General features: G+C 48.5%; 1 protein-coding gene across 1 annotated transcript in view; it reads right to left on the reverse strand.

Annotated features, from left to right (window-relative positions):
- Positions 1-512: 512 nt before the first annotated feature.
- ZNF512B (zinc finger protein 512B) overlaps positions 513-23,989 on the reverse strand; it is an 81,717-nt gene continuing 58,240 nt past the window's right edge. The window contains exon 17 of the mRNA XM_048819971.2: positions 513-22,923. Within this exon, the coding sequence (XP_048675928.2) occupies positions 22,630-22,923 (294 nt within the window). The 3' untranslated portion in view covers positions 513-22,629. The remainder of the gene's footprint in view (positions 22,924-23,989) is intronic.

The raw sequence follows: 23,989 nt of genomic DNA on the forward strand, positions 1-23,989 counted from the left end.
AAAGCTAGCCACTGTTTAAGCATTAAGATTTAACCTGAGTGCCTACCCGGGGATGATAGCTGGAGCCGAGGCTGCTCAACACTTTGCAGAATCAACTGCTTAATAATACCAGCACTTGGCCTCAGCAGAGCTCCAGGCATGTTACAAAGGCAGTCAGTAGCATTGTCCACATTTTACGGATGGGGAAACTGAGGCACTGCACGGTGAAGTGACTTGCCTGAGGTCACCTTACCAGCCAGTGGCAGAGTGGGAACAGAAGTGGGTCTTGTGAGTCCCCGTCCAGGGTACTTTGCCTTTGGCCACATCACCTCTTAAGCCAAATGGGCTCAGTCTCACGCCCAACCAGACCACCTCATCCCAATAACAAGAATTTTCTCTGCTGGGGGGAAGAGTTCCTTTTCAGCACCCAGTCAACGTTCCTGCAAGAGACTCAAGCCAAATGAGAGAGGACACAAGATGCTGATTGGAGGATAACCCTTGTCTTTCAGTGAACAAACTCACTTACACCAAACTACAAAAAAAATCAATAAACATTTATTTGATACAGTTTTTTTTTGTTTTTTTTTAAATATATACAGTACATAGATGTATCCCTTCTAGGTGTTCAGTGGCGCTGTTGTTAATATTTATTTATTACAGTACTCTCAAGCAGAGGCTTTGTCTATGATTAACAAAAGAACAGATCGTCACAAATTGGGAGTTTATTATAAGATAGTTTACTGTTAAAACATTTTTTTTTATTTTTTGCAAATAAACACTTTTATATATATATATATTTATATTTATATATATGGTTACAAGTGATAAATTGAAAATCTTTTTTTCCAAAATGCACTTATGCACTTATAACTGGCATTGACAAGAAACATTCGGACATGTCATGGAATGGGTGCCGCAAAGAGAACGGAAAGAAAAAAAAATCCCAAACGATTTGCGCTGATGTGCGCGAGTCTACTGGGATGAAAGCAATTCCTGTGCCCATTTTGGCTGGATCATCCTCAGAGGTGACTCCAGTCAGGAATCAGTCACCATGTAGAACTACAGTAACAAGAATCTGACCAGAGATTGATTGATTTTCTCCCCGTATTGAACCATGATATTTGCTGTCATTGGGTACAAAGGTTTTCCTGATATATTGCACTCTCATTTTCACTTTAAAGTTTCCCAAAAGGAAGAGAAAATTTGAGATCAAGGCTGGAGTTGGTGTTTCAGGTAACAGTTTGGGCTAGATTTTCACCGCATGCTGTGAAGTGTGTGGTTATGGAACTCGAGTGCAAAGCCACACTTTGTATGTATGATTGAATTGTGTCGTTTTTGAAATGTTAGCCCTTCAATTTATGATTTGCAGACGCACATTTAGGGCCAGATTTTCACCCACTGGAGATGCACTATTGCATGTGCAAAAATGTGTGTGAAATTTGTGTGTGCAGTAACCGTGATGGTGTACAAAAGAATCGGTGACATTACCTGATTTGTGTGCGCAGTCAGGGTCATTGCAGTTCTGAAACCCTGGCCCTTCATTTAGATTAAAGAAGACAATAAAGTCTGGAACAGATTCTCCCCCACAACACAGTTATTAAACTCCGAGAAGTTTCTGGGATTTACTTACCATGCAATAGCTGCCTTATTAAATCTAAGTTAAATGGGTATTTGGAAACCTTCATTTAAACCATTATGGTGTTATGCACAGAAAACAATAACGCAAAGAGCATGTACAGATGCCTTCAGCCCCTCCTGAAACATGGGTGCTCAGCATGACTGCCCAGTTGCAATACCTTCCTGCATTTATAAACTAGCTAGATATTCACAATCAGTTTGGTTTTTCAGACCCTTCTTATTATCCCTTTCTTTGCTTGCAACAGGCCTTTGTCAACTTCAGCTGAATGGAGTGGGTCTATTGAACCGTGCAGCACAAACGGGCCAACCCGCACGGCTGAACAAACGTCGTTTGAATCGCTCTGCTTATGTCAAGCCATTTTAGAAGACGGGTCCCTGACGAGAGTCTGAACTCCAGATTCGTCAGTTTCATTCAAGGAGGGTTGGCTTCGATAATGGACCCAAAGGCTTTGCGGCGTCTCCTTTGGGGTGACCCTATGGCTTAGGTGTTTAGGGTGTAGTTATTGCACAGGCTAGACTAAGAGGCACTACAGCCATGGAGGATACCCCTTTTGCAAATGAACAGCACGGACGCAAAAGTCACACGCTGCATTCCCTGCGCTGATTAGGAATCAGCATTTCCCACAGGGACAAGGGAGCTCCCAGCAATCAATCCATGGTGGGGAGAGGGGAGAAATTCCTTAATTTAAAAATACAGAAGAGGCAGGTGGTAGCTGCAGGAAGTAGCCGTGGTCTGCACCTGGATTAATTTCCTTAGGCAGCCCAAGCTAGGCCAAATCCTTAGGAGAGAGGTACTATGGGCAAAGGGCTCACAGAGAGCTCGACAGGATCAGCATGTGAGTAAGTGATAGACATGTCATCAGCTTCTGTGACTGCATGAGAAATGAGACCAAATACCACCAGAGCTACAGCCTGACGAAACAGTGGCCCCAGTCATGAATTTCTTCTCCCTGTAGAACTCCCATTGGCTTCAGTGGGATTTACACATGTCAGGAGTGAAGAATTGGGCTACAATTAAATTCCTCTGCCTATGGGATATACAATAAAACCAAAGTCCGAGGTATGTATGGACCCCGAACACAGCATGCTCCAGGACCTTAGAATCATAGAATATCAGGGTTGGAAGGGACCTCAGGAGGTCATCTAGTCCAACCCCCTGCTCAAAGCAGGACCAACCCCAACTAAATCATCCCAGCCAGGGCTTTGTCAAGCCTGACCTTAAAACCACCTTCAGAACCACTGATCGACCCTTAACCCAGCTCAACTAGATCTGAAGCTGATAAAGTCAGAGAAACGAGTTCCCGGATCTCATCCTCCTTTTAAACCAAACTGAAATTGTTTTATGCTCATGCCTCATATACACAGGTACATGGGTGGAATGAAATGGAGGAGGAGGAGGAAAAGGACATCTGATTAGCCATCACCTCGTATTAATACAGGGGGCTGGCGCTTCGTGGGTGGGATCGCACCCTATCCACAGGGATCAATGCATGGATTCCCTTGCCAGCCTGAATGATGGCAAATATTTTCCTTTGAACGGCAGGTTTCCTATAAAGTCCAGCCACCCCAGCCCATCCAAAAATCTCCGCCAAGCATCCCTTTACGATGGACGAACCACAACATGAGCAAGCCAGGATATTTCCAGCAATGTCTAAAGGCATGGGGGCAGTCTCCCTCCGAAACCCTGCTCCCAACTCTGTTTTCAGAACAATGTAGCTATTACAACATGCTATTCTGTGGACTGGACCAGAGGTGATAGACAGATATTTCTAGCATGGCTTTTGAGATGGACCTCTTGGATGGCCACAGCTTCCCTGCCTCAGCTTCCTTTGGAAAATAAGCCAAATAAAGATGTCAAGAGCTTGACTTGCACCCCAGATCATCTTAATTCCCTCAGTTTGGGTGAAAGAGCCCTGTTCATCTTCAACGTTCCCATCTATTGGATTTTTTGTAAGGTCTCCACAAATCCTACTGAATTGGGCCCTTGCTTGCCATCCACTGCTATAACCCAGATCCTGGATTTCTTGCCTCTCCATGTACAGAGCTCTTCTGTGTTAGAAAACATAAAAAAATGTGTCAAAATTGCTGAGCACAGAGGCCTGAAAAGGAAATCAAAATGCAAGAGGGAGCCTTGCAAGTGTGTTGTGTGTGTCATGCCTTATTGTGAAGGAAAACCTATTAATACCTACAAAACCTGATGAGTGTCAGTTTTATTGGGGATTAAACACAGATCAGATTAAAACGTGCTCAGTTGAGTTTCTGGAAGGAATTTCCCTAAGGTGATAGGACATGGACGGATCTCGCCTACAGCCTGTGAAACGTCAGGGCTGGATTTTGAAAAGCAGCCAGCAATCATCGAACCTTGCTCCTGGTGAAGTTAATGGTTAAAAAAAAAAAAAGAATGCAAAAAACCCACAGAATGCTTTGGCACGTCTCTCCCTCAATGTATTTGGGATCAACTCCAGAGAGGCCATTGACTGTGGTGCCCTTTGCGAGGTCGGTCGTGGTTTCCTGTGTATGTCTCACCAGAACTCAGCCTGCCAGCCATTCAGCATCTTGTCTGGGACTCAACTCACACATTTTGGCATCTAAGGTCCCACTCCCACAACCTCTATATGCGTAATACTCCCTTTAACTTTTGGGGGTGTTATGTTTGTTTAAGAGCTCAGAGTCCCATGACAATCATTCCAGCTCTCTAGTTATGTGCTGACTTTTCCTTTTGATCTACTCTGAAGTTGATGATATAAAGGTCCCTATGGGAGGGCAAGGTGAATGAGCAGAACCTTTTGTCCAGTGCCCGGGTGGAGGAAGCAGGCTTTCTTTGGCAAAACTGGAATTCCAACATAAAACCACTGCAATTGGCAATTTTTTGATGTTCTTTTTTGCACCTCTTGCGTACCTGGGTAGCCAGGAGTCCAAACAGATCACAGGATCTAACAGATCACAGGTATCGGAGTTGGAAAAGACCCATTAACTCATTCTTGGGTCCAGTGCTTGGAGCAGAACCCAAAGGAGGCGGGGAGGTATAGGGGCTGTATACCACCTTTGTGCTCCCCTGATCCTTGGGGCTGATTTGCTTCCCAGCACAATTTAGAGCTGCCACAAGGTTGTTCTAACTTGCACCAGCTTGTAAGAGCTGTCCAAAGACTGCTATACTGGCAGAGATTGTTGGAATGCAGGCTTGCTCCCTCCCTTAGCTGAAGATGAGAGGGGGCAAGTTAGGGCTGGCACAGAGATGGGTAAAACCGACTCTCTGCCAGCCAGGAATTCCCCCCATGCTGGGGGAATCCTCAGCTGCCATGTTATGGAAGCGTTACAGACTCTTTGCAACACTAGTACAGCACAAAGAAGCCAGAGTAGGGGTTAGGACCTGTCCTAGTGAATTCGTCCCATTGCCATGGTGAGAGGTAAACCAGATCTGCACCAGCCTAAATCTGGAGTAAATCTCATACACTGAAAAGGAACTGGAGTTACTTCAGATTTGTGCCAATGTAAATGAGATCAGCATTTGGCCCACAGTTTCCCGATAGAAGAGGTATTAGAGAGTAAACTGATACTGTATTTTACTTTGGCCAAAAGACCATGCCTCTGAAATAATTTCAGGTTGTTTTATATTGAAACTCTCATTCTACATCTAAGCCCTGATCTTCATTTGGGGTGCATTTTAGGTTATTTTAATCCTCCCCATGTTAAACTTAATCCCCCAGCCTGGAGGTGCTATTTGATCCAAGCAGATCCCCTTCCTGAAGCAGAGTAAAGTGCTAAAGTAATAACCACAGGAAGCTAACAACAACACCAGACACTAGGACCGGTGTATCCAGCACTGACATTGAGGGACACGATTTCAAAAGCGGCCTACAAAACGATGCACTTATAGATTTATGCAGGCTGAGTACCTGTGCATCTAATTAGTCATCCGTGCAGTTCATTTATCTCATTTGAATGCACAAATGGATGCTCCCACCAATCCACCTATATTGTGGGGGCCAAATTCTGAAAATGTGGTCCTTACTTATTTCATACCCTGTCAATTGTTTTCTAGGGCTACCTACATATGGGGAGGGCTGTGCTGGATGGAAAGAAATTGGCTCAAATTTTCAGCTGGCCTCCACAAACTCTAGTTGTCTATTTAACTAGCTGCAATTGTGCACGCAAATGGAGATTTGCATGCACAAATCGGGTAGTAAGAGGTCTGCTCAGGTGCCTGTTGAAAACGTGAGCCATGGTAGATAATACTTTCTTAAATAAAGATTTATTATGCAGTTATTATTTTTCAGGTGATTAAAAAAGAGTCTTCTGAACTTTCTCCCCACTTAAAATCTGGCAGCTCAGCAAACCCTTGGGCTGAATTCCTGCTCACAGCCACTTAGGACTTACACAAGTGAAACTGACCAGTATCTGACTCCTTTGCACTGCAAATAAATTAGCCATTTTCCTTTAAACCCCTGAGCTGGTTATGCAATTCCAGCAAAGAATTAAAAGGGCTCGAAAGGAGCCGGGTCTTGGTGGCTATTCTGACTATCCCAGAAAAACGGTGAATTTCATTACTTTCAAAGAAGTGTCACAACTGAAGACAATGCAAGTTACTGCAATCAAGGTGCTATGATAACAAGCTATGCAGATGATGACTGCCCTACTCCCTGCCATGTCCAGGGAAGAAGTGAACTTGACTCGACGCCTCTTGGGTCTCAGGTACTGAACTTTATTCTTTTCCATGATGTGCTAAGAAAATAACTCCCTCTCTCTCTCTGCTTCCCATTCTGCTGCTGTAATTGCTCCAGGCTGCAAGGTGTAACTGACTGCTAGGTTCAGAGAGGTCTGCATACTGGTTTTAATCCTTAACCGAGTTCTGCTGGTTTCTCATATTGAGTAAAGATGGCATTTACTCTGCCTTGCTACTATTTTTCTGCTGCTTAAGATAGCAAGAAGCACAACAGAGAGAACTCCCCAAACCAAACCCCTGGATCCAAACACGCCCCAGCTTTGGGGAAGTCTGGCTTTGAACCTTCCATTTGGGGCTTGTATCTAGCTTTTTACCTCCATCAGCATTTCTCAAAAAGGCAGAGACTCACTTAAGCCCATTTTTGAGTATCCAGGGTTGGGGTTTCTCATCTGAGAAGCCCAAAGTAGAAATGACCTAGCAAGAAAGAACAGGTTTGCAGGCTGCCCCTAAAGGCACTGTTCTCCACTATGATCAGAAACACTTCTTTGGGGGGTAGGGGCTTGTATTGACTTAGCCTGTGTTGGGGGGAGGAATTGTCAGGTGGTCCAGCTGCTGTTTAACAAGAATTCCCGATTGTTCTCGAGGCTGGCTATAGGACTGGCCTTTCCAGGAAGGGGAGCCATTGCACATCCTCACATCCATGAGTGACTGAAAGCAAATGCCTCAAACAGCCTTTCAGCATCTTATCATCAAGCCTAGAGAGAATATGGAAGGAAGCACGTGTCCTGCACATCAGCAACACCTGTCTGATGCCAGGCTGGGTTATTTGGTCAGCTCCCTGGTGAAGATTGGTGGGGCATGGGAGGGACGGCTCTGGGAAATAAACAACAGAGAATGACCCACCCCTACCCCTTCCTTGCATTCTGGCTAGAGGTTCCCCACTATCACCCCGTCCCCATCCCCCACTTCGGCTCAGTCTCATTCTGAGCAAGAGCCACAATGCTTAGCCTGACCCACGCAGTTGCAAACCCGGCTGAAGGCATGGCCCCTGAGCTGTGATGGCCTGTGGATTTCAGAGCCTGAAAGAGAGCCGCCCTTAGGGCAGGTCTCTGACACAGCCTTGGGGAAAGGAGGGCCTTCAAAGAGACTTGGGAGGATGCAGGGGATGGAGGACTCGCCCTTGAGAGAAGCTGCTAGGCCCAGCGTCGTCAGCAGGGGAAGTAGCAGGGGAGCCCCTCCACAGCATGCCACCGAAGAATGAGGCAGCTACAATGCTGCAGCTGAGCACAGGTCTAGAGGCACTGCCGGCAAGGAACATCCTACGGGCGCATGCGAGGAGGGGAGGAGGGCTTGCTTCCATGTACCTGAGGGGAGGCCAGTGCTGAAGGGGGCGACGGGCACAGTACTTGCTGCTCGGAGCCCACTTCAACCAGCTTCCCATAGTCATTCTGCCTCCTTCTGTCTTACAGGGGCAGGATGGGACAAGCCAGTCCCTCGAAAGTCACGTCAGGTTCAGCACCTACAGCCGTAGCCAGACGGGGGCTTCTCCTCTCCTGTCTCTCTGGCTCTGGGAGATGTGCAGCTAACAGGGGTCCTGTCCTGAGTGACGCCAAGTCCCCTTTGGCTTCAATGAGAATGTGATCTGTACCCACAGAGCAGACAGAGCTGGAAAATGCCATCGATTTTCCACTAAAGTGTTTTGAAAAAAGTTAATTTTTTTTCTTCCATTGTTTTTCATGGAATTTTGAGTTTTTGTTAAAAAAAAAACAAAGCAACCTCCCCAAAGCACCCCCCCCTGCCGATTTATGACAGCTGAAGATCAACTTTCCCTCCCCTGTTTGTTTTTTTGTGAAGATACAAAAAATGCTGATGAAACCAGACATTTTCTCACAACATTTTTCCTTTCATTAAAATTTTCCCTTTTAAAAAAAGTTTTGATTACAAATTTGGAATCAGCTCCAGGCTAGACGAAGAACTTCAAATGGGGCCCCCAAATCTGGGGGATTCTGGGGCCCGAAGTATTAGAGTTCTGACCCGGTTACAACCTCCCCAAGGCCCTCCTAATTAAATTATTTCCCTGCTATCCTCTGCAGCCCATCTGTTGTTCTATGCCTATACCTACATGCTCACATCGTACATAGCTGCAGGCTCATGTATAGGACCCGACCAAATTCACGGTCCATTTTGGTCAATTTCACAATCGTCTTATTTTAAAAGTTGTAAATTTCATGGTGCCAGGTATTTAAATCACACATTTCACAGTGTCCTGACCGGGTCGCAGTCTCCCCACCATTCCTTCTGCGCTGCTGCCTTCAGAGCTGGGTGGCCTGAGGGCGGCGGCGGCGGCGGCTGGCCGGGCACCCAGCTCTGAAGGCAGCGCCGCCGCCAGCAGCAGCGCAGAAGAAGTCAGGGTGTCAATACCAGACCAGGCCGCCCTCACTTCTGCGCCGCTGCTGATGGCGGCGCTGCCTTCAGAGCTGGGCTCCCGGCCAGCCGCCGCCGCCGCCGCCGCCCGCAGGCCACTCCGCTCTGTGAAATCTGCCCTCCCCTACAATCGCCAGATTTCAATGTGGGAGACCAGCTTTCATGGTCCGTGACACGTTTTTCATGGCCGTGAATTTGGTGGGGCCCTACTCATGAACGTCTCCACAGAGTAGGGATTCAGGTATTAGGGTTTTAGTACGTGAATCTGATGGGACGTCTCAAAAGGCCCTAGCTGTTCCCACTCTGAAGTACCATGCCACCCCCACTGTGCTGTTATAACACCTGTGCTGTTATAAATAGGCATGATTACAGAGGACAGATTATGGGGGGCGGCCTCATGGCTCAGATCCTCAAAGATATTTAGGCACCTAGCTCCCATTGAAACCAAAGTTTCTAAGTGCTTGGCTATGCTTACATTTTATAGCGCTCTAACTTGCTGGCTCAGGGGTGTAAAAAATCACCCCCCTGAGTGCAGCAAGTCTGAGCGCTTTAAAGTGCTCGTGTAGACAGGCTCCGAGCGCTCGGAGCTCATCCCCTCATGGAGGTGGAGTACCAGGAGTGCTGGGAGAGCTCTCTCCCAGCGCTCGCGCGCAACCCCACACTCACACTTCAAAGCGCTGCCGTGGGAGTGTTCCCACGACAGTGCTTTGAAGTTTCCAGTGTAACCATCTCCTAAGAAGTGGGTTTTTTTCCCCAGCTTCCATGCTGGCTGAGGACATGATCTAACATCTATTAACTTTAATGGAACTGGATCGGACTCTAATATATCCGGGTCGTGAAAGCAGTACATATGCCCTGTGCGTTGCCCTGTGCATTGCCCCACATTGCCCTGTGCATCCAGTACAGATACAGCAATCCTGGAAGCTAGGTCCAGCCGACGATCTAGCAAGAACTAAGCAGAAAAGCAGTTAAAACCCAAGTGATGACACTGTTTCTGTTGATACATGGATAACCACGGCTGGCTGCAAGAGGAATAATATAACCCAGTGTCATTGCTAACCCAAAGTCACTCCATGAAAGACCCTCCCTTTGAAATCAATGGGGCCCCCCTAGCTGCAGAACAAGCTCCCTTTTGTTTCCTTTTTCATGAGAATTGACTTTTAACGACTGGAACCTGGATATGATTTTCCTCATCCCAGTAAAGCCAATGGCAGTGCTGCCATCGGCTTCAACAGAAGCAGGATGGGATCCAGATTTATATACTCGCTCAATGTTTACAGTATGTTCTTCCATCTACTTTCTGAACTTCTTCCAACAATAAAACACTTCCTTGCTGAGAATGAAACCAAGATGGTGGAGGGACCAACGCAGACTTCAGCCCCAGGAAAAAACCCCCCAGCAAGAACAATAAACCAACCCTCTTGCAACCAACTTGAAAACCTTTCTGCTCAATTAAAGGCTCAAAGAGATTTAAATCCAAAACTCTAACCCTGATGGAAAATCTTACCACCAGAGCGTCAGTATTTATGACAATAAAGAGGATAATCAGGGTATAAAATATGCCACCACTAGTCACAACTAGCAACTGGAAATTTCACAGATAGCAAAGACACATACACCAGGATGGTAAATATCAAAATTCATATCATCTATTGCAGTCGGTGAAGCTCTGAAAAAACAGCAGTGATAAAAGCTACAGTGAGAACTCCTATTATAACTAGCTCTTTTCATCTGTAGATCTCAAAGCACTTTACAAAAGGAGTTAGTACCATCACCCCCCTTTTACAGATGGGAAAACTGAGGCACAGAGCAGGGACACGACTGGCCCAAGTGCCACCCAGCAGTAAAGCCAGGCCTAGAACTCCAGGTCTCCCAAGTCCCAGTTCAGTGCATTACCCATTTGGCCACATTAACTCTTTGAATTAGAATATCCTCCTCTCCTGGCCAAGTTTTATAACTAGCCTTACAGCATCTCCACTCTCATCCCTGCAACGCAGGTGTTGAAACAGCTGCCAGTGATACAGGACTAGATCCTCAGCAGGGGTAAATCAGTGCAGCTCCTTTGAAGCTAATGGAGGTAGGTTCATGTACACCAGCTGAGGTTCTGGCCCACAATTTTATAACCGATTTTTCCTGTTTTCTGGCTGCTCCTGGGCTGACTGATCTGTGGCAGCTCATGCAAGTTTCTGAGGCCTTCTCCCATCAGATGTGCAAGACACAAAGGGCGGCAACATCTAACTGGGAATATGTATCCCCAATACAGTTTGCAGGTATCAGCTGACTCCCACTCAGAGGAGAGATGGGAACTCTTTAATGAAGGCCCTGGGCATGGGAAGGAGGGGAGAGGAGAGATGACCCCTAAAGAACTCCGAACACAACTCATTCAGATCTTCAGTCAGCGTATACTGGCATTGACTTCAATGGAGCTCCAGGGATTGACATCAGCTGAGGATCTGGACCTTTGTTTGGGTTATTTCCAGTTTCTGCTCCTGACCTCTCTTTCTATAGCTCTTTCCATGAACTAATCATAGCTACCGAACAGATACAAGCTGTCACTCCCCTTGCTCGTGAAGATAAAGGTCACAACGACACCCTGCTGCCTTGTCTTCTGCATGGAAACTGCACATGAAATATAGAAATGACTGATAAATAGAAAGGACACATCCCTTATCCCCCCGCCCCAGAGCTCTGCGGTAAGTGTTTCAGCCTTTGATTATTACCGAGTCGTGAGGTAAAGGTAATATTTTTAAAACGGCTTTTGCAGTTAACACTTCGGGTTTTAACGGAAGCAGCCAAGGAGCAAAACCAGATATCCAATCAAAAGGCGTGTCACAAAGGCAAGATTCAGTGAGTAGGAGTTGTCTGCATCTCCTACTCACTGAATCTGGGCCAAAATGTCAATTTCAAAAGCTTCCTGGTATTAAATAGATGTGCTGCAAAGCTGCTGTACCTGGAGAAGTGGCCAACACCCTGCTGGCATTGCTACCAACCTGGAGCTGCAGACAGCACTTCGGATCATAGGGGGTTGCTGATCTCAAAGGGCCTGATGTCATTTGCACTAAAGGCCCCTTTTTACACTGCCAGAGTGGGGTAAAGGGGCCTTTGTGATAATGAGCATCAGGGCCAAAATGTTTTATTCCCACAGGGAGACAGTGGACTTGGAGGCAAACTTTCCACGTGGCTTAGGTCATGTATACTCTGGTGCGTGCACACAAATCAACCACTGGGAACACACAAGTTCATACACATGCACAGGTAATTGCATGCACCAGCAGTCATTTGTGGGCACAGTTACCCAGTTTGGATAGGCAAATGCACAGATTACCTGCTCCATATCATAGAATCTCAGGGTTGGAAGGGACCTCAGGAGGTCATCTAGTCCAACCCCCTGCTCAAAGCAGGGCCAATCCCCAATTAAATCATCCCAGCCAGGGCTTTGTCAAGCCTGACCTTAAAAACTTCTAAGGAAGGAGATTCTAACACTTCCCTAGGTAACGCATTCCAGTGTTTCACCACCCTCCTAGTGAAAAAGTTTTTCCTAATATCCAACCTAAACCTCCCCCACTGCAACTTGAGACCATTACTCCTTGTCCTGTCCTCTTCTACCACTGAGAATAGTCTAGAACCATCCTCTCTGGAACCACCTCTCAGGCAGTTGAAAGCAGCTATCAAATCCCCCCTCATTCTTCTCTTCTGCAGACTAAACAATCCCAGTTCCCTCAGCCTCTCCTCATAAGTCATGTGTTCCAGACCCCTAATCATTTTTGTTGCCCTTTGCTGGACTCTCTCCAATTTTCCCACATCCTTCTTGTAGTGTGGGGCCCAAAACTGGACACAGTACTCCAGATGAGGCCTCACCAATGTCGAATAGAATATGTGTATCAAAGTGCCATAAAACAGAAAAACACATACAAAACAATCTAAAACGAGCAACACCCAATCAAACCCACTCTGCACACAGTGGACGCCATTACACGCACATTCCCCATATGAGGGATCTTGCAGTAACCCTGGTATCTAACCGTACAGAGAATAAGTGCTACTGTGATCTTCCTGATGTAGATCAGTGCAGCTGTTCACAACTATGGAACTACACCGATTTCCACCAGCTGAGGATCTCTACCTTTGTATTTAATGGATTTGACTGCAGTGCTACGGAAAATGTCTTTCTTCTGTTTGTTTCTTAATCACCACCCCCACACTGACCTGCGCTCCCACTGGAGATTCCAGTCTGGCACGTTTTTAGTTAGGAAAAACTCCCATTGCAGTCGACTGGCATAGTGCTTGCCTAGCAGGAACAGATCAGGCCCTGATAAGAGTCCGGTGTGTAATACTCACACAGCCCCACATGCATGCAGAAGGGCCAAATGTTTTCTAACAGTCACTGAAGCTACCAATTGCAAATATAAAATGACTTAGGAATATATTTCATGGCTTTTGGCTACCAGCAAGGAGCTAATTGCATTTGCAATGTTTGGGTCCCAATCAACTGGGTCCAGCCAAGCTCTCAGTGTAGGAACCGAGGCAGGAGATCTGTTAGGGGGACTATGTTGGATCTCTACCACCCAAAGATTCCCCCATATCCGGGCAATCTGAAGCTGCCCAGTCAGGGCAGTTTTATGGCCCCTTTGCCAGGTCAGAGCAATGCAAAAGGGCTGTAGCGGTGGCCAGCACATGGCCCTCGGTCTCCAGCTACCAGAAACATTGGTACCTGGATACTAAGGCATTCAAAACGTCTCAGATGGACAGATGGATATTTCAGTAACGAGCACGGTGGCCAGGCACTTGGACCGCACTTAGATCCCTGAGAACTGAGTAGGGCAGAAGGGGCAGGGAACATAAGCCTCACGTTGCTATACAGAAAGCTCCCATGGACTGAATGACACTGACGGGCTCTGGAGGAAATTCTCTCCAGCCCTCCTCGGCCAGAGATCGAGAGCTGAAAATCAGAAGAGAGAGAGAGAGAAAGAGTCAGCACGGAACAGAAATGGAAAGTGAAAGAAGGGAACGAACTACTATGAAAAATACGTCACTGACCATTAAACTATCAATCAGATCAGAGGCCTAGCGCTTGGCTATCATTGTGTCCGGGGGAAGGGCAGTCCTGGGAATTCTTGGCCATCGGGCTTCAGTTCATTATCAAGAATCTAGAAAGTGGGAAACTAGGAGTATATGTGGAACCCTGGCAGGACTATCAGACGTGGGTGTGACGAACACATAGAGCAAACTGTAGGGAACAGCAATGATAGCAGAAATGAGCTCAAGAGACGCCAAGCTTTGCTTCCGGAGAGAGAAAAGGAATGGAAACTTGAGATTGGGGCAGAACGAGAACTGTTAACATGGCTGCCACATTGGGCCAGAGGGTCTTTTTCTGCTCCAGAAATTTCTGATGTTCTTCTCCCCAATGTATTGATGACTCTGGAGGTTACATGGCCCAGTGTGCAAATGAGGGCATAACTTGCATGCACAGTGACTGCTGCTGCATGTGCGATCGTGGAACCTGTGTGCACAAGTCGCCAATCAGGTGAATTTGCACGTGCAGTTACTCAGTGTGCGCACACAACTGCGGGACCAGTGCATGCAAATTAGACATGCAGGTGCACACACCTAACACATTTGAAACTCTGCACTGAATCTTGTGCTCACATTCATTTTGCTGATGTGCATTTTCCTAGGCTTTGTCTCAGGCTGCTTCCTTTGCTCTGCAGCTGTTTGTGCTGTGAAACCAGAAAGGGTGAAGGGCAATGAAAAGCTATTCTTAAGGCAAGTCTCAACACTGTTTGCACTGCTGAGAAGAATAGAGCTGCAGCTGCTTAGGCATTCTGCAAGTTGGAGCGAGGCCTGGGAAATTATTCCTAAGCTGCATTCCTCTTGGGAAGCGGGATTTATAAAGGAAGGGAATCAAGTACTTCAGCAATCGCTGTTTACCATACACCTTCCCCACTGGTGGGCTAAGGACACTCCAGTGATTTGTAGCCTTTCCATTCTCTACAGCCACAGCCTTCCCACACCTGGGACAGGAAATATTTGGGACTTTCCTTTCCTTTCTCAGGACTGGTGGTGAAACTGCGGCATAATAAAGAGAAGGGCAAATGGAAGTGTCCTGGTTTGGGAAGGGAGATTAATAAGATTTTTTTTTTTAAGGGTGGGCAGATGATGCTTCAAGTGGTCTGATCAGGCAGCCCAAATGTAACACATGAGATTTTGGATAGAGATGATGGAGGTCAAAGGCCACCAACTGTAATCTATGCAGCTGTGACCAGGAATGAAATGAAGTAGCCAAAATGAAATGAGGCTATTTTGCTGATCCTCCATGCACAGGGTAACCCCAGAATTCCCCTCTAGTTGGTCCTAGATATGAACACACACATACACACCCACCAGCATCATCAACACTGGCAGGAAGTTTAACATTGCTGAGTGCTCGGAACTGGGTTCATACCACAGAACCCCACAGAGTAGGAGCACCAAGTCCTTCAGACCCCAATCTTTGGGAGCGCACTTTTGCACCCACCCCACTTGCATGCATCTAGCCTGTAAGGCTCAAGAGGAAGGCAATGCTCAGACGTGCACTATGGATTTGTGCTTCAGATGAAACCCTCTTTGAGCAGCTCTAATGTAAGCTCTTCAGGGCAGGGTCCTATGTGCTTTGTACATGACAAGTGCAATGGGCCTCTGATCAGGGCAAGGGCTGTGCCTTCTTATATGTCTCCTACGGTGCCTGGTGCAGAGGGGCCCTGATCCTGATTGGGCTCCTGATCCAGATGGAGGCATCTGGCGGCTACTGTAAAACAAATACTATTTAACAGCAGCATGGAAACTATGTCTGTGGGACTAAGTCCCAGCCCCAGTGTGTGGGTACAAACTGACCCATGCACTCCGCTGTGCTGCATAACCGATTGCTTTTCAGAAGGGCTGGGCAGCTGCAGGTCCCAGTAACTGCCATGCGATCAGAGCCCCTGAAAAGCAGGCCACTGGTGGGGCAGATTTGTGGAAAAGGTGAATAGTAAAGACGCCCCCCCACCCGGGATCCTGAGTGCACTGTATTCCCTTACGAGGGGGCTGTTACTGCCTAGCCCGCACACAGGTGCGTGGCAGGAGGATGGGGGTGGGGAGATTTTCTGCAGGAGCTGCAGACAGAACTGCAGGCCTTGAGCTCAGGGGAGGGGCATAGACACAGTTACCTGCCTTTCGTGACTGTTGTTCTTTGAGATGTGTTGCTCGTGTCCATTCCATTCGAGGTGCATACTGTTGTAGGAATTTTTTGCCTACGCGGGATCCGTAGGGCCGGCCGCGGTGCCCCCTGGAGTGCCGCGCTCGCATGCTGGTAGATGAGGCGCTGCTGGCCTCACGACCTCTCAGTTCCTTCTCACTGGCAAGGAGGGGCAGGGGAGCGGGTAATGGAAAGGACGTGAGCAACACGTCTCTGAGAACAACAGTTACGAAAGGCAGGTGGCCATTTTTTCTTCTGCGAGTGCTTGCTCATGTCGATTCCATTCCAGGTGACTCACAGGCGGCATTCATGGAGGCTCGGCGTTCACGGTCGTGCGGCTTGCAATACGGCTCTGCCGAAGCCAGCATCATCCCAGGCTTGCAGGGTCAGTGCGCAATGGGACGTGAATGGGTGGACGGACGACCAGGTCGCAGCCCTGCAGGCATCTTGAATCGGCACCTGGGCCGGGAAGGCTGCCGATGAGGCTTGCACCCTGGTTGAATGGGCGGGTACAATCGCTGACGGTGGCACTTTCCCCTGTTCATAGCAAAACCTGATGCAGGCGGTGATCCAAGAGGAGATTCTCTGAGTGGGCACAGGAAGGCCTTTCATCCTGTCTGCCACCGCGACGAAGAGCCGTTCTATGGAGAAAGCCGGCACCCTCCTGATGTCCAGAGAGTGTAATCTCGCTCCTCATCTGATTTAGGAGGTTTCGGGAAGAAGACCGGTAAGTATATGTCCTGGCTGGTATGAAGCTACTGTAAGCAACTATAGACCAAGTAGGTACTAGGAAAAATGACTGTCCACTTGCGAGGCAAGAGGAAGGCGCTCTGACAAACTGTCACAGCAGCAAGAAGGAACGGAGAGAGCGTAGGGCAGGCAGGGCCGCCCAGAGGATTCAGGGGGCCTGGGGTCTTCGGCGGCGGGGGTCCTTCCGCTCCGGTTCTTCTGGGCGCTTCGCCGAAGACATGGAGTGGAAGGACCCCCCGCCGCCAAATTGCCACCGAAGACCCGGAGCTGAAGAAGTGGAGACAGGTCTTTGGCGGCTGGTCCTTCACTCCAGGTGTGTTCGGTGGCACTGAAGGACCCGCCCCTGAAAACTCTTGTGGGGGCCCCTGCGGGGCCAGGGGCAAATTGCCCCACTTGCCCCCCCCCGGTGGCCCTGGATACCAGCGCATGAGCGCGGCACTCTGGAGGCTGGCCCTATGGATACCGCTAAGGCAAAAAATTCTGATAACTGTGCACCTGGGTGCGCACACGCCTAGAATGGAATCGACATGAGCAAGCACTCGAAGCAGGAGGCCTGTTCTCACCTTTTACGCCTCAGGGTGCCCCACAGGGCCGGCCCAGGACTCCACCCCGAACCGGCCAGCTGCATGGGGTAGAGAGAGCTGTGTAGTACTGATAAACATCACCTCCTACAGGCCCATTCTGCCTCCGGATGTTCCCCTCCTCTGCCCGTACTGAGGTGCTATCAACTCCTGTCTGATTCAAGCCACTGCTGTGCACGTTTGAACGCTCAAATCCCAGCCCATGTGCTAACCACTGGGGGAGGCCACCGGTGCTCCACGGGGAGCTGAACCGGAGAAGCAGAGAGCCCAGGGAAGCAGCTCAACCACTTCCGTTAAGGGAGAAGCCCCACTATCAACACAGACTCGTGTCACTTTTCAAGCCCCCAGCCACAGAGGACAAGACCCTCAAATGCCCGAGATCTAGCACCCAGCTTTTCCCTCAGCAGCATGAACTTGGCCCACTGCTGTTCACACACGAACCAGCATCAGACAATGCGCCGCCAGCAGGACTGAACCACGAACGGGTTGCCACTGAGTGGAATCCATCCCTTCTGGGACTTGAACCGAGGAACGGGAGATCTAAAAGCAGAAGTAGCAGCTGCTCTACCATTTGAGCTTAAGGAGAAACCCACCCCGTCCCCCATCAGCTGTCACGGAGAACAGCGCTGACCTACGTTTTCAGGCCTTAGCTGGGTGAGGCTCACACAGCTGCGGCGGATGTATGTCACTTACGTATACCATGCAATCAGAAACGGGCCACAAGCCAAAACTTAGATCCAAACAGCCCCCAAACTTTAGGAAAGTTCCCAGTTGGAACCCGGCTCTAAATTTCCACTCCCTCTCCCTAACAGACCAAATGGAACCCCCCAGATGCAAATGGAACCCCCAGATACAGGAGCCTTGGAGACCTGGCTTCAGATCCAGATTCTGTGGCTCAGGCCTATTTCAGACATGCCCATGTAATAGATATAAACAACTGCAATGCCCCCTGTCTAATCACAACCCATTCCACACTCGAGAAAGGCCTCAGGTGAGACTGTACCGGACCATATGAGAGGAGCTCCCTAGTTAGTGGCTATACAGAAGATCCCATTTTGAATTGCACAGAGCTGGGCGAGACCCCCAAAGTGCTGAGAGTATCTGACAAAAGCTGCTTTAGTCTGTACATCTGGGACGTCACAAAACCGAAGTGTCCTCCTGCAATTCTATTAATGAAAAACGTGCGACTGTCATTGAAAATTAAGGTCAAGGTGTTTCCCGTACTAAGGAGCCAGTCCTGCCTCCTCTTCTGCGGGGTGCACAGAACCCCGTGCAAATGGAAGCCCAGCCGCTGGAACCCCAGACATGCTGCACAGCCCAGATCGGTGAGGTCTCCTAGGAGAGCAGGACACTGTGGATTTGGAGCCAGGAGCCATTAGCCTTGAGTAGCTGCTCAGGTGCCATGAGAAGAGGACTCCTCCTTGAAGAGTCCTCGGAGCCTGGCCCGTTTACTTGGGCTGAGGGGAAGATTTTGGGCCTACGGGCTCAGTTCTTTAAAGGAGGTGGCTGTGGGTGCCCCTGCAAAAGCATGTGTACAGAAGCATGCACAAGACACGCAATCATGCTGTGTGACAGCCAATGTGCACAATCAGACCTGCGGGGTTTGAGGGTGCAGCAAGTGTGCATTGGGACCCATGTTTTTCAAGGCCTGGGCCTACACAATACCAACTGCATTTAAGTGTAATCTTGCTATTTGTACTGTATGTGCCATGATGCGGTAGGCGTTCTCCTCGTCTCTTTCCCCAGCCTTTCCTCTGTTCCTTTCAGCCATGCTTTCTGCTGTGTCAGCATCCTCATCTGAACATCTTCCAGCTGGTGTTTAATCTGTAACTATTCAAACAATTCTCACTGAGATTATGAAAAGCGGGTGCCTGAAATCAAGTTGCTAAAATCCAGATTTAGGCTCCGAAATAAAGTGACCCGATTTCTCAAAAGTGCTGAGTATCCAGCAGCGTCCACTGATGTCAATGGGAGCTGGGTGCTCAGCACGGTTGAGAAATCAGGTCACTTTATTTAGGAGCCTATGTACGGATTTAGAAGCATAACTGGATGTGCTCTTTTTGAAAATCCGAGGCCCTGTTACTTCTCACAGCCCTTCTCGCGCTGCGTTCCATTCCTGCAAGGGCACGGCAGAATGCGACTGCTGCTCCAGGACCTTTTAGCAAGCGGCAATAGGAGCACGGAACAATGACAGGACAGCGCCTCCCTGTGGGATACAGTTTAACAGCGTTTCGCCACCCTGGGAATAATAACCCTCAGTGCAAATGGCTTTCTGGTAATTACTGCTTTGATGACTCCGTTTGAAACAGGCAGCCCTACCGTTGAGCTCTGTCTGGCTAGAATATCACCAAAATGACTGCAAAATTTCAACTGCTCATCTTTTTCCTACTTTCTTTGTAATGCACTGAAAAGTTGTGAGGAAAGTTACTCCAGTTTGTCCTGTAGCAAAGGCTAGGGAGTCGCAGGCCTTCTGGCTACTAAGAAGCATTCTCTTCCTCTGGGGGATAAGGTCTGTACTTTGCGCTACTGACAACAAGATAAACAACAGAACAGATGACACCCAAAAGGCAAACAGGACCAGATGTGCCGGTTAATTAAATTTGTTCACTAATTGCTTTAAAATGTGGCCTAACAGTGTTCTGTAAACAATGGCCAAATGCAAGGGAGGGATTTTATCTTTAGGCCACAGTTTTCAGGGGCAAGTAGCGGAGGCTTTAGCCATACTTCCTTAGTAGTGCTACCAGGGGAAATGCTCACATTTTAATTCAGCTGCCAAGATATATGGTGGGCACTTAAGCGAGGATTCCGCGGCGGAGTTGACATGACATCAGGAGTAGACGGCTCTATCTCTGCGGCAGTAATAATGTGTCACCGGAGAAGGACGTTAATTATTACTGAATGGCTCCTCAGAGCATGAAAAAATACTAAGAATCGAGGGGATGGAGGACAGGCTGTGAAATGCAGTGAAGCAAAGTGAAGGTCAAGGTTTTAATTGACTAAATAAGCAGAATTTTTTCCCCCTGAACGTAACCTTCCAAAATCTGCAATTGGGAACAAATGAGGGAAAAGCTACTTGGGCTTTGTTCCACTGGTAAGTGAAAAACGTGTTACAAAAATGCTCTGGTAAGCCTCCTTGTGATATGAACTGCAGCGAGCCCCATGTATTTATCAAGGAGCGAGGTAGCCTGGTTTTTGTCTCGAAGCCGATGGACTTTGGTCTGGGGAAGTTTCTCCTCCAGCCCAGAGCGAGGTGTTCTGAGAATTTCAGCTCAGGGAAATATGAACACAAAACAAGTGCGTTTGTTTAAAAGGGACTCCCAGTAATGACAAATTGGGAAGATGAACTGAGGTCAGTATGAGTTTCAGGGGATCAGAGGCTGCTCCCCTGGGCTGCGGCATGTTCCTCCCAAAGGGAGGGAGCTGAGAACAAGCCAAGAGAGGAGTGCATCCATCAAGCCACGGAGGTGTGACTATAAAGCATGACCTGTGATTGTCACTTGGTGCCAATCCAGTGCACCAAATTCAGGCTGGAGAGATCTCATTGGCCTAGTGAACAGAACTGGGTGACTAATTCATAGAGCACTTGGATGAATTTTGCCTCTTTCTCTGTTCGTGAACATCTTGCAATGTTCTCAAATGGATTAGTTATCGGAAGTTCTTCACCCTCTAGTGTCTTTGCGAGTCTTCAATATTCAAAAGTGGAGCTGGTTTGATCAGACAGATAGGTCATGCGGTTTGTTTCTGACCCGTGACTGAATGAGCCTCACTCTTAGAATCAGCTGTCTGGGGTGAAGGCTCATGATGGCGAATTTGAAAGTCTCTTTCCGCCAATCCTCCACAGCGTTTGCTCTTGTAGTGAACATTCCTGCCAGCAGAAAGCGAGCACAGAAAGGGGGAATTCAAAGAAATGTCCATGCATATTTTCTGCAGCAGTCACCCAGCTCTGTTGCTAACGGGCTATTTGTACCAATAGCTCAGTATCAATTTGATACAGTATTTTATATTGATGTACATTTTAAAAAAAAAGTCTGGAAAAGTTCTCAAAATCCAGAGGGTTTTTCTCCCCTTCAATCTGGCAATGGAGCTCAGATAATTTTGCAACTGCCCGGCCTTCAATTAAAAAAAATAAAACAAATGCCCCTCCTCCCCCCATATAAAAACTCTTCCCTGGGACTGGTTTCACTGAGCCTGATTTCCAGAGGTGCTGGGCACCTGCGCTCCAGTGGACGCTTGCTGGAATCACAAGTGCGCTGCACCTCTGACAGTCATGATCTTTTCCTCATGCCCCACAGGCATGTTTCTTGCCTCGCTGCGCATTCTTTGCTACTTGTGAACGACAACGGCCAAACCAGACAAACGCCTTGTGCTACGGCAAATGCCCCACTACCTACGGTCACCACACCTGCCTATCCTAATGGTGGAGAAGAAACCACGCCCAATACACTGGCCAGGCCATGAAACCAACAGAACATGGGTTAAATGCTCGGATCCATGACATCTTTTGAAAGCAACAGGTGGGCTTCCGAGCTACAGCTCTCCCTTTGGGAATCCAGCAGTAGCATCATTCATAGAAACAAAGTGGACTTAACTGCAGCTCTTCCGGGTGGGTGCCATGGGGCACCAGCTTGCCTTACAAACCCCAAATCTTTCCTAAGGGCGCGATGCTTTGGATCCTGGCTATAACCATGTTCTGCATCTGGCTTCGGGATTGCCATTTTCTAAGCCTCACCAGCTACTGCAACAGGTAGCCAAAGCCTATTCACTGGAGACACCTCTTCAGCCCCACCCCTAGTTCATCACAACTAACAAGCCACAGGCTGAAGCACCGTTTGTGGGCGTTGTACGGACAGCGTCTAAAAGATCATTTTCTTCCCTCCCCGGCCCCACCCAAAAAGAAACCAATCCGGTTCCTATGCTGGCATTGCAATCCGACAAGCAATCCCAAATAAAAAGCCCTTACACCCTGCCTCTATTGCACTTTCCTCTTGCTCAAGCATCACCGGTTCAGCGCACAGAATCTGAAGGAAACGGTCAGCGGGGGTGGGGAGGGGTTCCTGCTTCGCAGAGGTTTGGCTGCATTATGTGACATGTCAGCGGAAGAGCTGTGCAGCCCGAGTGAACGCACAAGTGCGCACGTGTGTGTGTGTGTGTGTAGGGGAGTCCAGGGGTATGGGCGTGTGCACGCGGGTGATGGATGGACAACTGCAGTCTTTTCCTTTTTTCCAGTGTGAAACACGGTCCATGATTTTGCTTAAAGTGGTTTTTGTTTTTTTTGTTTTTAAAACAAAACGGATGAGCAGGGGGTGGAGGAGAGAAAACTGGGGGGGCCTCACCCCGTTACCCTGGGCTGTAAACTAATCCTCAGAGAGTCTCTGAACCTCTTATTTCTCAGGCATCTTACTGGCTCCCCCTTTCCTGTTGGCGGGCAGCTTGGTGCCTCTCTCTCTCCCTTCGGGGCTGCAGTTGGACCCTTCCCAGTTCTCTGTGGCTTTCTTAAGATTAGTCTTTGCTGCCGTGCTCTCTTTGCCTTTCAGAGACGTTTCCGGGGGCCTTTCCTTGGGTTTTCTCCCCCTTTTCTTCCCACTTGTGCTTTTCGTTTTCTCCTCCTGGCTGGAGGAAATCTGGTCCCTGTTCTTTTTTTTCCGGGCAGCCTCTGAAGAGGTTCGGAACCAGTTCTGTGTCCAAAGGGGAAAAGAACAGGACTGGTGGTTAGCGACCCTCCCAGGCCGGCGAGCACTGTCCCAGCCACCGCATTTACACCTCCCCCCTTTCCTTGTTATAGAGAACCCCTGTTTTCCCTCCTGGCCTCACTCTCACCGGGGAAAACGCCTGTATTCCCTACACACCCGGGAAACCCCCCCCAGATTTCCCTCTCTTACCTCTCACTGGGAAATCCCCCTTATTCCACCCTCCTGCCCCTGTTCCTCCAGTTTCAACTTGCCAATGGGGTGCTGTGCAAAGTACATCTCCTGCTACAGCCTGAATGCTTCTCTTAGCTTCTGTCCACAGAGGCTTTGACATGTAATGATGGACGCGCGGGAAGGGGAAACAGGGAAGGGGGGAAATCTTTGTGGAAGCTTAAGTTTTGCAACTGCCACAAATTAGTTTTGGGTGTCCTGACTCAGCCCGGTGCCTACCCACTAGACCACACTGCCTCTCATAACAGGGCCCTGAGTGGCAAAGCTTTTCCTCCTATAGCTCAAACCATTTTTCCGTCGAAAGGGGAAAAAAATCTGTCCAGGGTATTAAGGACAGAAGGAATGGTGCCCTCTGTATGTGCTATACAGGTGTAATTGGATCTCTCTTCACTTTAACATTTCACTCCTCTTCTCCCCCAACATCCCCCCAGTTTCTCTTTACTTTTCCTCACCTCCCAGGCTCCACTCCACTTTCCCCCCGCCTCTGTTTTCAGTTCTCTCTCTTCCCTTTCTCTCAGTCTCCCCTAAGCAGAATGGGAATCCAACAACCTTCAAATCAGAGTCAAGCTTTTCAGCCTGGGGGTGGGGTTGGAAGTGAGGCTGAATGAGGTTGCCAACGCCCACCCTGAATACCAAGTGTGCAAAACAAGGCCATAGGAGTGCCGTGTTTCTGGACGTGCCAGATACTAGACCGGGTGCCCTGGAGCCTCAGATGAAGGTCAAACAGGTGGGACAGGGAGGGACGGCCAGAAAAGCAAAGAGGCATAAGCTCATCCCCCATCTCTGCCTAAACTCTGCGAGCTCCAACGGGAGCTTCTAGTGG

Source organism: Caretta caretta, chromosome 13, assembly GCF_965140235.1.
Source record: "Caretta caretta isolate rCarCar2 chromosome 13, rCarCar1.hap1, whole genome shotgun sequence".
In the NCBI taxonomy this organism is placed as follows: Eukaryota; Metazoa; Chordata; order Testudines; family Cheloniidae; genus Caretta; species Caretta caretta.